The sequence below is a fragment of the Papio anubis genome, chromosome 15 (genome assembly GCF_008728515.1).
Source record: "Papio anubis isolate 15944 chromosome 15, Panubis1.0, whole genome shotgun sequence".
Taxonomy (NCBI): Eukaryota; Metazoa; Chordata; class Mammalia; order Primates; family Cercopithecidae; genus Papio; species Papio anubis.
This window is the reverse complement of record NC_044990.1, coordinates 26,433,827-26,448,106: the sequence shown is the minus strand read 5'-3', so window position 1 is coordinate 26,448,106 and position 14,280 is coordinate 26,433,827. Positions and strand designations below refer to the sequence as shown.

The 14,280-nt window shown below is 40.5% G+C and overlaps 1 protein-coding gene across 1 annotated transcript; it reads right to left on the bottom strand.

Annotated features, from left to right (window-relative positions):
* Positions 1-622: 622 nt before the first annotated feature.
* NUDT15 (nudix hydrolase 15) lies at positions 623-8,127 on the bottom strand. The gene is made up of 3 exons (XM_003913858.5): positions 7,795-8,127; positions 5,480-5,676; positions 623-999 (listed from the first exon to the last, which is right to left on the bottom strand). The coding sequence occupies exons 1-3, from the start codon at positions 7,950-7,952 to the stop codon at positions 860-862; spliced, it is 495 nt and encodes a 164-aa protein (XP_003913907.1). The 5' UTR covers positions 7,953-8,127; the 3' UTR covers positions 623-859.
* Positions 8,128-14,280: the final 6,153 nt, after the last annotated feature.

Below are 14,280 nucleotides of genomic sequence, written 5' to 3'. Positions count from 1 at the left end.
CAGGAGGCGGAGGCTGCAATGAGCTGAGATCGTGCCACTGCAATAGAGCAAGACTCCTTCTCAAATAAAAAAATAGGAAAAACTATAAATGATGAAATGGTAAGTGTTATAAAAACAGCTTTGACCTAGAATACCCTTGAAAGGCTCTTGAGGCCTCCCCGACCACACTTTAAGAACCACTGCTCTAGACGAATCTCTTCATTTTACATATAAGGACCCTGGACCTCAGAGAGAGTGAGAAACTCAACATCACACAGCCTGTTAATAGGAGGATACAGACATTAGATGGTTTGTCTCACTTCTCTTGGTTTAGGTTCTCAACTGGAAACCTGGGAAATACACCCTAATGACCTGTCCTATTCCCTGTAAGTTGCAAAGATTGCCACAATATACTTATTACCCTCTCCCCAACATGTCTTTAATAAAAGAGGTAATCAACAAATTTGGTAAATTTTGCAACAGGCATACTGTGTTTGAACCTAAACTACAATATTTAAATTCAGGTCTCTATTTGAACAGAAACACTAAGGCAAATTCGACTGCATCCTACTCCATGCAAGCTAGTAATGACAAACTGTACAGTAAATATCATAGGTAAATATGGAAAGCAGATTACCCATAATATCAGTATATATCATATATTCTGTGTCTGGAATACAATTCAATGACATATTTCAGAAAAATTTTCTCAAGTACTGGCTGAAAGGGTGGTGGATACATTAAGAGACTGCAAATAAATTGGCGATCACAGATCTTTTTTAGATAAAATGGAGTTGTTCTGCAATGTAGACATTTTTCATTCCCTAACCAGACCTTATTCCTGTGTTTTTAAAGAAAATCAAGAAATCTTCTTGGCTACCTAGAGATGATTTCCTTTGTATCCCACCAGATGGTTCAGATCTTCTTTAAATGGATCATAGCCTTGTTCTTTTAAACAACGCAGTCCCCAGAAAAGCTGGTCCAGAGGAGGAAATTCTTCCCAAGGAACCCACTCCCAACCTAGAAAAGAAAAATGCTAAATCAATTTATTTAGCTAACAGAAAACAAAGGGTATTTATTTGGGTAAGCTAACCTATATTTAGAAAAAATTAATTGAATTTAAAAATAACTTGCTACTAATAAACTCTAATAGTAATGCTTTGTATTTGCTTGGCTATACAAATATAATTTGCATGTAGAATGAAGATCTTATGAAGAGAATGGTGGTCATTTAAAACATTGTGTTATTTGAATGTGAAGCCCAGTTTACAAAGGCTATGCCAGGGTAAACCCAGATTTAGTATTAGTCAATGTTTATTTAAATATTTTTGTAAAAAATGCAAATAACTTTATATACTATAGGTTATACTACATTAAAATAAACCATTTCCATCACCTATAAAATAAAGTAGATTACAAAGTTTCTAAGATATCCTCCATCTCTTAAAAAAGTATGAAAGCTGTGCAGAGGAAAATCAAATATTGTACCTTGGTATATTTTAGATAAACAAATACAGAAGATAATTTTTAAAAAATCCATTCAAACAAGAAATATTTAATAGTGTCTATCAGTTATAAAGTACATGAAATTCTAGAAAAAGATTCTAGAGAATGGTGTTTTCTTTCATGATTTAAATGTAAATAACATAGAAGCACAGATGCTTATGATAGGCAAATACCTACATATTATATTAAGATATACACTCCATGTTCTTTATGATCACCTGTTTTTACTACGTGTAAGCACTAAGTATCTCTCTGCTCATAAAATACAGGTATACAGGTATGTATTTTCACTTTGGGAATGCAGGGGCCAAAAATCCATGAAACTGGAACAAGTACAGGAAGAGATGATATGAGAGAGAGAGAGAGAAGAGAGGAGAGAAGAGAGAGAAAGAGAGAGAGAGAGAGAGATTGAGTACCCAACAATGCGGTGCAAGATGCTCAGTTAACCGGGTCTCCAAAAAGCTGTCCATGAAGAGATTAACCCATCCCCTAGAAAATGAAGTGTCTGGATGAGCCTCCAAACTATAATTAGATGGTTGGAGGAAAGATGCCATGAAATAGTAAACTGAAGCAGGCTACCCAGATCCAAGGCCTGAGTAGCACGGGACAGAGAGACTGTATCTTTATACTAGAAAGAAAGCAAAGACCCACCAAGCCCTTGCACCTTGGCTAGGCTGCAACTGGTTATCAGTATAGCTGGTTATCAGGCTGCAACTGGGAATAAAGTGAACATAATTTCTGCTGTATTTTTACTAACAGATATAGAGGAATAAATGTTTTTGATCAAATCTGATTTGATGCTAGTAATCTTGGACCTTCTAAATCATACTGCTTTATTTGAGATTACTAGCAAGGTTCATGTTAGGGAGTTAACAAAATGAAAGTAGACAAATAAAAAAGTTATATAAATGAATTTTTAAAATCACAATGCATGTAAAACTACTCCTAGCTACTATATCCTAAGAGGAATAAAACAATACATATAGTTACATGGTTATAAAAACTCATGATTTAGTACTTAAAGTATAATAGTAATATTATAGAAGTTATTCAAAAGTAGGACAGTCTAGTACTAAATGAAAGCTTCACAGAAAGAGGCTGGCTTGTATATTCATTCACTGGGTCCTTCCTTCCTTCAACATATTTTGAATACTGATTATGAGCTAGACACTGCGTTTGGCAGGGAAGAGTCCAAAATGTATAAGCCAAAAGAACTGTTCTTTATAGATTCAAAGTTCAGTTAAAAAAAAAAAAAAAAGAGCGTAATTTGAAGCTGAGTTGAATTTGAGATGCCTTCTGAACATTAAGGGAAGATATTTAGAAAGCAACTGGAAACACAGGCCCACAGCTCAGAGAAGCGAGATTCAAAATTATAACTTGCATCAGGATTCCCCAACTCAAATCCCTACAAAGGCCAGACAGGGCAAAAAGAGGACTAAAGAATGAGGAAGCACCCAGAGGTGGCTTGGTGAGTAAGAATGGTCAAATAAAGCTGGTGGGACAGTCAGTGACCTTGGTGTTTTCTCTATAGCACCTTCTCTAAAAATGAAGGTTTTCTATATCTGCTTCCTGTGAAGGATACTGAATATAAAAAAAAAAAACTTAACTATTTCATCATATTTGTCTCTTCTAGTCTCAGCTTTATTTGCCCATAGAAAAAAGAAAAATAAGAAAATGTTTAGTCCATTTCTTCTTTTCGAGACAGGGTCTCACTCTGTTGCTGCTCAGGCTGGAGAGCAGTGGTACAATCAGAGCTCACTGCAGCCTTGATCTCCCAGGCTCACATGATCCTTCCATCTCAGCCTCCGGAGTAGCTGGGATTACAGGCATGTGCCACCACCCTGGCTAACATTTTTAGTTTTGTAGAGACAGGGTCTCACTATGTTGCCCAGTATATGTATATACGTCCCTTTGTCAGAGACCCTTCCCGACCACCCTGATACAGCACTCATATATCCCTTTCTTACACAGCTTTATTGCTCTTTTTAGTCCTTATTGCTACTATCATAAAGTATCTGTAATCTGTCGTTTTCCCCGCTCACTAAAATGTAAAGTACCAAGAGGGCAGGGACTTTGTTCTACGCAACATTGTTTCTTCAGTGCCTAGAACAGTGTCTGGCACATCACTCAATAAGTATCTGTTGAATGAAAACATTCTTCCCTATTAGACAAGAAATTAAATGTTTAGCGGGGAGCTTCAATACATGAGACCACTTGGATAAAGTTTCATATGGCAAGGAATATACTGAAAAAGTTTGATATTTTTCTCTTTAGTTCCTTCTCTGTTTTATGAGAAGTTGAGGAGAGACAGTAGACAGAAAATCCTTAGAACAATGCTTAGCACATAGTAAATAAAGAAACTTTCAGTGCACTCAATTCAACATAGAGGGTAACAGATAATGAAACCACCTTTGCGAAATTATAACAGTGACAGAAATCTAACAAAGCTGACTCCAACTTGCTTCTAACCTCACAAATTGTCTGCTCATTTCTACACACAGGCCAACCTAACTATGGGAGGAATTTAGTTTACAGTTTAACTTTAAAGCAAGGATGATAATAGTCCCTTCCCAAAACTAACCCTCTCCTTGTTGAGGGACCAAAGCTGCTTTTGTAAAACTAATAAAAGGTCACAAGGTTAGAATTATGGTAAGGGCCAGAACTCTATTAAGATGTAGACATAGTTAAACTCTAACCAGGCATCATTTTATAACTTGCCTTACTGCTCAGGAAGCATGTAACCAGTGGTCAAAAGATTTATAACTCCCAATTACCCCTACAGATGGCATTGCTATTGTAAAACCTAAGACTAGTGTTTGAGATCTTTTTCAGGCTTTGCATTCTAATGGACCAACTGGTACCACCCAAATCAGTAAGCCACACAAAGAAACCGACTCAAGTGGTCCTGTGAAGCCCCCATCGAGGAACTGACTTAGCACAAGTAGACAGCTGACATCCCTATGGTCTTATCCCCAACCCAACAGATCAGCATTTCTCATTCCCTAGCCCCTTGCTTGCCAAACCATCCTTGAAATACCCTAGCCTCTTAATTCTCTATGGGTAGGATTTAAGAATTATCTCCTGTCCTCAGGCAGCTGCCCTGTGATTATTAAACTCTTTCTCTGCTACAACTCCTACTGTCTCAGGGTGCTGGCTTTTTCTGGGCAGCAGGCAAGGAGAACCCAACTGCTCTGAAACAATAACTGTTTTATCAGTGTAATTATTTACAGTAAATGGATGGTATTAACTCTCCTGCACAGGTGAGAAAACTGAGGAAAACAGATAAAATAGTTTCCTTAAAATTACTGCCTGAAACAAAATTAAACACTAACAATAAAACTTACTGTGTTCACGAGGTTCTTCATATGTAAATCCTTACAAGAACCCATCCAAGGTACTTACTATTATCACAGATGAGAAAAGAGGCCCAGGCATGAAATAATTTGCCCAAGGTCACAAAGCTCTAAGAACCAGCACACAAACACAGGCAGTCTGGTTCCTCATGGTCCAAATATATTTACCTATCTGTATCTCTATATGACATCTCTACATTCACATATCTTAGGCTATTCAGACTGCTATAACAGAATATTTTAGACTACATGGCTTACGAGCAATAGAAATTTATTTCTCAACAGTTCTAGAGACTGGGAAGTCCAAGATCAAGACACTGGCAGATTCCATGTCTGGGGAGGGCCCACTTCCAGGTTTCATAGACAACCATCTTCTCTCTGTATCTTTACATCATGGAAGGAGTCAGGGGTCTCTTTTACAAGGGCACGAATTCCATTCATTATCTTATGATCTAATCACCTCCCAAGGGCCCCACCTCCTAAAACCATCGTCAAGGGAGTTAGGATTTCTACACAGAATTCTGGGGGAACACAAGCATTCAGACAATAGCATTCTCTTCATATGGCAACACACTGTAATATTCTTCTGGACCACATGCTCTCCTCAAAGAAAAATGTAGGATTATATATAATTCTCTTACTTTCATTTTTTTCAGGTTCTACATTCTTTGGTTCTGAATCATGAGTCACATCCACTTCTCCTTTCATTAATATAGTAACATAATGGTATTTCTCCTTCTCAATGAAAGAATTCACAACTGAGGCAAAGCGAACATTTTTCAGGTGAAGAGCTGCTTCTTCCCAGGTTTCCCTTTGAGCACATTCTTCCCAGGTCTCACTGGAAAACAGAAAAAAAATTAATTATATTTTTTATATATACATTTGTGTGTATATATGTATATATAAAAATGTATATACGTGTGTGTGTACATATATTTTGCCATGAAATTCTTGGCTAGAAATTTCCAGTGTAAAGCCAAAAGAACTGTAATTGGTTCCTGCTTTAAAACAACAAATCAGCCGGCATGTGGCTCATGTCTGTAATCTTTTGGGAGGCCGAGGCAAGAGGACAGCTTGAGTTCAGGAGTTTGAGACCAGTCGAGGCCAACACAGTGAGACCTCATCTCTCAAAAAAAAAAAAAAAAATAGCCGGGCATGGTGGTGCGTGCCTATGGTCTGTGGTCCCAGCTACTCAAGAGGCTGAGGCAAGAGGATAGTTTGAGCCTGGGAAGTCAAGGCTGCAGTGAGCCATGATGGTGCCATTGCACTCCAGCTGTAAATTAGTGCTGAGATGGCTAAATGTTAATTGTGTGTGTGTGTGTGTGTGTTTTGGGGGCTTTTTTTTTTTTAACTATTTTACAGGCAATCTCAGACATCCTATTATACCATCCCTAAATAGTTCAGTATGTACCTCGAATAGACTTTTTAAAAAAACATAACCACAAACATTTTCATACCTAACAAAATAATTAAGTATCATCTGATACCGAATGTGTGTAGCAATTTCCTCAGTGATCTTAAAAATGTCCAGTTCAGGGGTGTGTGTGTGTGTGTTTTGGGCGGCGGAGGGAAGGGCAGTCAAGATGAAAAAAGAAAATGCTCTGTGATGGGTACAAAAGGATTCACTATTTTCTCCACTTTGATGTACATTTGAAAATTTATACTGAAGGAAAAACAAGTGCTGGGTCTGATGCTTTAGATGCTGTTTATCTGTTCTTGATTAGCATTATTCTCACTTCAGAATCCACTTTTTAGCACCATCCCAGGCTTTTTTTTTTTTACTTGAAAAACATTATTTTTTTTACAAAAGTGTTTCGTATACACTTTTGTACATAAAAATGTACATGTTAAATATATATACAATTTGATGAGTCTGGACATATGCGCACACCTATGATAGTATACTCAAGGTGATAAACTATCCGGGCTCTCTTCACTCTTGTATAGAACTGAGTCTCCTTAGCTGTCCAACTCCTTTGATAGTTATAATCGAATCGCGGAAGTGCCAAGGCAGAAGGAAGCTTCAAGGGGATTTAGTCCAACGCTCCCATTTTAAAGATGAAGAAACTGAGGCTCACAGCGTTTCATTAGCCCATTTGCTTGGTTAGAGTGCAACTAAAATTTTACATATAATCATCTCAACAGATGCAGGAAAAAAATGACAAAATCCAATACTCATTCATGATTATTTATTTTTTGGTTGCACTCTAGCCAAGCAAATGGGCTTGGTTACGCGGTCAGTAGGTATTAAATTGATCTGTGTTGGTCTAAATCACATAGAAACCGGCCGGACGCGGTGGCTCACGCCTGTAATCCCAGCACTTTGGGAGGCTGAGGCGGGTGGATCACCTGAGGTCAGGAGTTCGAGACCAGCCTGGCCAACAAGGCGAAACCCCGTCTCTACTAAAAACACAAAAATTAGTACGGCGTGGTAGCGGGCGCCTGTAATCCCAGCTACTCATGAGGCTGAGACACGAAAATCGCTTGAACCTGGGTAGCGGAGGTTGCAGTGACTCGAGATAACGCCACTGCTCTCCGGCCTGGGCTACAGAGCGAGACAGTCTCTCCAATCAATCAATCAATCAATCACACGGAAACGGTGCAATGTCTTAGCTGACAACATCGGGCTGCTGGAGGTTTACACACACCTGCTTTCCTCCTTTTGTGTGTAAGCTGTGAGAAACACACCTCACAGACAAAATCCCAACTACCACCTAGCCGGCGCGCAGCCGGAAGGACTCAGCTAGCCAAGCAATGACCTCGCCTGACCCGGCACAGCGCCCCATCCTGGGCGGGAGCCTACGTCGCCCAGAGGTCGAGGGGAGGAACCGAGGGAACGCACGAGAAACGACGCAGCGTCAGCGCGGACGTTCTCACGCACGGCGCACGAAGGAAGCACAGTGTGAGCTCGTCCCTCCGCGCACGCTGCGCTTTCCTCGCGTCCGCGGCTGCTCACCCGAACTCCAAATGACCTCCAGGGAGCTGGAAACTGCCGGCTCCAACCGAGCCTTTCCTCTTCCCCAGGAGGATGCAACGCGGATGTTTGCAGCTGGTCACCACGACTCCGACTCCGACTCCAGGCCGCCGCCCCCGTGGCTCTGCACTGTCGGTCATAGCGCGTGGGAGGACGCGCCTGGCAGCGGCAGGAAGTGACGCGCTCACCGCCCAGTCCCGCGGCCTCAGCCAATCTCTCCCCGCGCGGGCGCAGGCGCCGAAATCAAAGCGAGAGCGCCTGGGCGTCTCCAGCCGTCCGTTGTGCGTAATGCGTCGCGGAGGGCTATCAGCTTGCGGAATATCGTGTTTCCTTCCGAAGGGCAGCGTGCTTTAAGAGTTTCGTTCTAACTAAAGTTGCTTACTTTGTGCTTTGAGTATTCATCACCCATGAGCCTATCCACTCCCAGATTCATCCAAACCATGTATTTGCACGTACAAGCCGCCTGCTCTTACAAACGTCGGCACCACTGCCCATTCTCCTCTTTTCCCTTGAATGACCTCGCCCACCATGGTGCACCCATTTGCACTATAGGCCAAATCAGCGTGGTACCAGGACAAGGATAGGTAGTTTAGAAACATCCCATTATAAACAACTATGCTTAAAGTATTTTCATAAGTCATGGGAGGAAATAAAGACTAATTGATAAATCATGGTAGGACGAGTTAGTTACAAAACAGTGGAAAACAGACGTTTTCAGATGTCTGCACACCATGTACCTTGCAAAACACAAACCAGCTGAATCATAGAAACAAATGACTAGTCACTGGGAGGATTTTCTCTTTCTCATTATTTTTACTTCTACCAAAGTAATGTGCACATACTGGTAATTTTATTTTTATTTGTTTTTTAAATTTTCACCAAGCTAGCTAATTTTGTTTTTGTAGAGGTGGGCTGTTGCTCTTTTGCCGAGGCTGATCTCCAACTCTCGTCGTCAAGCAATCCTCTCACTTGGGCCTCCCAAAGTGCTGGGATAACAGGCGTGAACCACTGCGCCTGACCTATAGCTATGATTTTAAGAAGTAAACTGATGCAAAAACCGCAACAAGAACAACCTGACCCTCTACTCCTACTTCCAGAATCAATCGCTTTTAACTCTTTGAACTGTATTTCTGAAATTTGCCTACGTATTTCTAAGTAATACGCTTACTCTCCATGTTATAGTAAATGGATAAGCTTTTTACAGCATCTCTCCTTACTATCAACATTTGCATTCATTACAAGATAATCTACAATATCTTCTCAAATAAAAAATGGTAGTATATAAAAAGGATAATATATTAAACAATGGGATTAACCCCAGAAATACTAGGTTGGCTTAATATTTGAAAATCCAATGTAATTTATCATATTAACAGAGGGAGAAAGGAAATACATATAATCATCTCAACAGATGCAGAAAAAAATTAACAAAATCCAGGCCTGGCGCGGTGGCTCACACCTGTAATCCCAGCACTTTGGGAGGCTGAGGCGGGTGGATCACAAGGTCAGGAGTTCAAGACCAGCCTGGCTAAGATAGTGAAACCCTGTCTCTACAAAAAATACAAAAAAAAATTAGTCTGGCATGGTGGTGGGCGCCTGTAATTCCAGCTACCCGGGAGACTGAGGCAGAGAATTGCTTGAACCCGGGAGGCAGAGGTTGCAGTGAGCGGAGATCACGGCACTGCACTCCAGCCTGGGCAACAAGAGCGAAACTCTGTCTCAAAAAAAAAAAAAAAAAAAATTAACAAAATCCTATACTAATTTGTGATTTTAAAAACCCACAAAACCTCTGAGCAAACTAGAAATAAAATGAAACTTTAACAACATGATATACGGCATCTACAAAGACCTACAGCTAACATCATATTTAATGACTGTTTTGAGCTGAATTGTGTCCCGTCAAGATTCCTATGTTGAAGTCCTATCCTCCAGTACCTTAGCATTTGGAGACAGGATCAAGTTAAAATGAAGCCATTAGTGTAGGCCCTATTCTAATGTGTCCTCACAAGAAGTGGAGATTAGAACCCAGACTATGTTCTATGGGAAGACTGCGTGATGACACAGGGAGAAGGCAGCTGTCTGCAAGCCAAGGAGAGCAGCCTCAGAAGAAACCAACTCTGCTAACACCTTGATCTTAGAATTCTAGCCTCCAGAATTGTGAGAAAATTAGTTTCTGTTATTTAAGCCACACAATCTTTGACACTTCGTTATGGCAGCCATAGCACTAGCCTAGCCTTAGTCTCGGTGAAAGACTTAAGATTTGGGAGAAGCTAGGGTATCCACTCTGAGTACGTTTAGTTATCATGTTGCAGGAGATTCTAGTTAGCACAATTAATAAAATTTTAAAATCAATAAAAGGTAGTTAAATTGGAAAGGAATAAGTAACCGTCTTTTTTTAAAAAAACAATCCTGAGGAATTAATTAAAAAGCCATTAGAACAAATAAGCAAGTTTAGCAAGGTCATAGGATTCAAGGTCAATATACACAATTGATTATATTTCTATATATTAGCAATGAACCATCGAACAGTAAATTGTTAAAACAAGACCATTTATAATACCATAAAAAACATACTTAGAAATATAGTTAGCAAGGCCGGGCGCGGTGGCTCAAGCCTGTAATCCCAGCACTTTAGGAGGCTGAGACGGGCGGATCACGAGCTCAGGAGATCGAGACCATCCTGGCTGACACGGTGAAACCCCGTCTCTACTAAAAAATACAAAAAAAAACTTAGCGAGGCTGAGGTGAGAGCCTGTAGTCCCAGCTACCGGGGAGGCTGAGGCAGGAAGAATGGCGTAAACCCAGGAGGTGGAGCTTGCAGTGAAGCTGAGATCTACAGCCACTGCCTCAGCCTGGGCGACAAGCGAGAGACTCCGTCTCAAAAAAAAAAAGAAACATAAGTTGCTTAAAAGCTGTGGAACACTTCTACACTGAAAACTATAAAACTGAACCAATGGCCGGGCGTGGTGGCTCACACCTGTAATCCCAGCACTTTTGGAGACGTCAGGTGGATCCCCTGAGGTCAGAAGTTCAAGACCAGCCTGGTCAACATGGTGAAACCCCGTCTCTACTAAATATACAAAAATTAGCTGGGCGTGGTGGCGGGCACCTGTAATCCCAGCTACTCAGGAGGCTGAGGCAGGAGAATTGCTTGAACCCAGGACACAGAGGTTGCAGTGAACTGAGATCATGCCATTGCATTCCAGCCTGGGTAACAAGAGTGAAACTTCGTTCCAAAAACAAAAAACTGTGAACCAAAAATAAGATTCTAAACACCTTCACCCCCAACCATCTGAATGGACTCCGTCCTCTTGGCCAGAGAACTCCAAAGTTAACCTGAAAAACTGGTTCAAGCCATGATGGAAGCAGGGGTCGGATATGTCTTATTATGCCCCCCTTTCTTTTGGAATTCAGGAAAAGCCAACCAGCATTTAACATTAACACAGACCTTAAGTCTGATAAGAAACATTTATAATCTAGTCTTTTCGAAGCCTGCTACCTGGAGGCTTCAGCTTCATGATAAAATTTTGGTCTCCACAATGTCTTATCTTAACCCAGACATTCCTTTCTATTGATAATAACTCTTTCAACCAATTGCCAATCAGAAAAATTTAAATCTACCTGTAACCTGGAACCCCTGCCCCACTTCAAGTTGTCTTGCCTTTCTGGACCAAAGCAGTGATTCAATCTGTATCTTAAGTGTATTTGAAGTCTCATGTCTCCCTAAAATGTATGAAACCAAGCTGCTCCCCAACCACCTTGAGCATATGTTCTCAGGGTCTCCCAAAGGCTGTGTCACAGGCCATGGTCACTCATATTTGGCTCAGAATAAATCCCTTCAACTATTTTACAGAGTTTGACTTCTTTTTTTATTTCAAGTTTTTGGGGTATAGGTGGTTTTTGGTTACATGGATTCATTCTTTAGCTGTGATTTCTGAGATTTTAGCGCACCCATCACCTGAGTAGTGTACGCTGTATGTGGTCTTTTATTCCTCACCCCTCTCCCAACTTTCCCCTCTGAGTCCCCAAAGCCCATTGTGTCACTCTTATGCCTTTGCATCCTCATAGCTTAGCTCCCACTTGTAGGTGAGAACATACAATGTTTGCTTTTCCATTCCTGAGTTACTTCAGTTAGAATAATAGCCTCCAGCTCCATACAAGTTGCTGCAGAAAACATTATCTTGTTCCTTTTTATAGCTGAATAGTATTTTATGGTGTACATATACCACATTTTCTTTATCCACTTGTTGGCTGATGGGCACTATCATCAGGTTGGTTCCGTGTCTTATTGTGCTGCTATATGTGCGTATGTGTTTTTTATGTAATGACTTACTTTCCTTTGGGTAGATATTTATTAGTGGGATTGCTGGATTGAATGGTAGTTCTACTTTTAGTTCCTTAAGGAATCTCTATACTGTTTTCCATAGTGGTTGTACTAGTTTACATTTCCAGTAGCAGTGTAAAAGTGTTCCCTTTTCCTTACATCCAGGCCAACATCTATTGTTTTTTTACTTTTTTATAATGGCCATTCTTACAGGAGTAAGGTGGTATCTCATTGCGGTTTTAATTTGCATTTCTCTGATGATTAGTGATGTTGAACATTTTTTCGTGTGTGTTGGCTGTTCGTATATTTTCTTTTGAGAAATGTTTATTCATGTCCTTTGCCCACTTTTTGATGGGATTGTTTTTTTCTTGCTGATTTGTTTGCATTCCTTGTAGATTCTGGATACTAGTCCTTTGTCAGATGCATAGTTTGCCAGAGTTTGACTCTTTTCATTGACAGAACATTACTGAAGAAAATGAAATACTTAAGTAAAAGAAGAAAAATATGATAAACATGAATCAGAAGACCCAGTATTGTTAAAATGTCGATTCTCTACAAATTAACTTACATAGATTCAATGCAGTCCCAATCAGAATAACAGAAGGCTTCCCTTTCCAGTAGAAATTGATAGGTTGATTCTAAAATTGGTATGAAAACACAAATAACTAGAATAATAAAAACAGTTTTTAAAAAGGAAACATTTAGAGGGTTCACACCACTTGATTTCAAGACTTAGGATCAAGCCACAGTAATCAAGAGAGTATGGTATTGGTAAAAACAGAGACACATAGATCAATGAGACAAAATAGAGGGACTAGAAATAGATCCATATATATATATATAATTTTTGAAAATGTGCAAATACAATTCAATAAAGATAGTCTTTTTAACAAATGGTGCTGGAACAATTTGACACATAAATGTAAACAAAAAGCCTCAATTTATAATTGGCACCATATATAAAAATTAGCTCAAAGTGGATTGTAGACCTAAATAAAAACATCTAAAGTATACAATTTCTACAAGAAAATATAGGTAAAAATATTTGTGATCTCTAATTAGGTATAGATTTCATAGCTATGACACCAAAAGAATGACCCTTAAAAAATGATAATCTAGGCCAGGCATGGTGGCTCACACCTGTAATCCTAGCACTTTGGGAGGCCAAGGCGGGCGGATCACAAGGCCCAGAGATCAAGACCATCCTGGCTAACATGGTGAAACCCCGTCTCTACTAAAAATAGAAAAATTAGCTGGGCGTGATGCCGGGCGCCTGTATTCCCAGCTACTTGGGAGGCTGAGTCATGAGAATGGCCTGGACCCAGGAGGCAGAGCTTGCAGTGAGCCAAGATCGAGCCACTGCACTGCAGCCTGGGTGACAGAGCCAGACTCCATCTAAAAAAAAAAAAAAAAAAATCTGAGTTTCACCAAAATTAAAACCTTTCTCTCTTTGAGAGACACTGCTATGGACTCAACTGCGTTCCCACAAAATTGACATGTTGAAGCCCTAATCCCTAACATCATGGTATTTGAAAATGGGGTCTTTGGGAGGTAATCAGCTTAAATGAGATCATGAGGCTAGGGTTTTCATGATAGGATTAGTGGCCTTGTAAGAAGAGACCACAGAGCTTGCTTGCTCTTGCTAAATGAAAACAGAATTCTAAGCTTCCAACTGACTGAATGGACCCCTTGCACCCCCGACTTGGCCAAGGGAATGCCAGAGAAACCTTGGATGCTGAATTTACATCTGTGATAGGATAGGAGATTGGACACACCTCATTATACCCCCTCCCTTGTTAATAGTTATTAGGTTTTCAGCCGGGCTCTGTGGCTCACACCTGTAATCCCAGCACTTTGGGAGGCTGAGGCAGGTAGATCACCTGAAGTCAGGAGTTCGAGACCAGCCTGGCCAACATGGCGAAACCCTGTCTCTACTAGTAATACAAAAATTAGCCGGGTGTGGTGGCCGGTGCCTGTAGTTTCAGCTACTTGGGAGGCTGAGGGATGAGAATCACTTGAACCCAGGAGGTGGAGGTTATGTGCTGGGAGAAAAGCTGAGTGTTGGGAGAGAAGCTGAGGCAGCGCTTGCATGTCTGACATAATGTAAAAGAGTCTTGGAACATGTCTGGGTCCGGGGTCTCAAA

Excerpts from the sequence above, each read along its gene's own strand:
- NUDT15 (XM_003913858.5), bottom strand. The coding sequence starts at position 7,952 with ATGACCGACAGTGCAGAGCCACGGGGGCGGCGGCCTGGAGTCGGAGTC. Across the intron at positions 5,677-7,794 it reads GGAGGTCATTTGGAGTTCGG|TGAGACCTGGGAAGAATGTG; the intron begins GTGAGCAGCCGC and ends TCTGTTTTCCAG. Across the intron at positions 1,000-5,479 it reads AGAACCTGAAAAAAATGAAA|GTTGGGAGTGGGTTCCTTGG; the intron begins GTAAGAGAATTA and ends TTTCTTTTCTAG.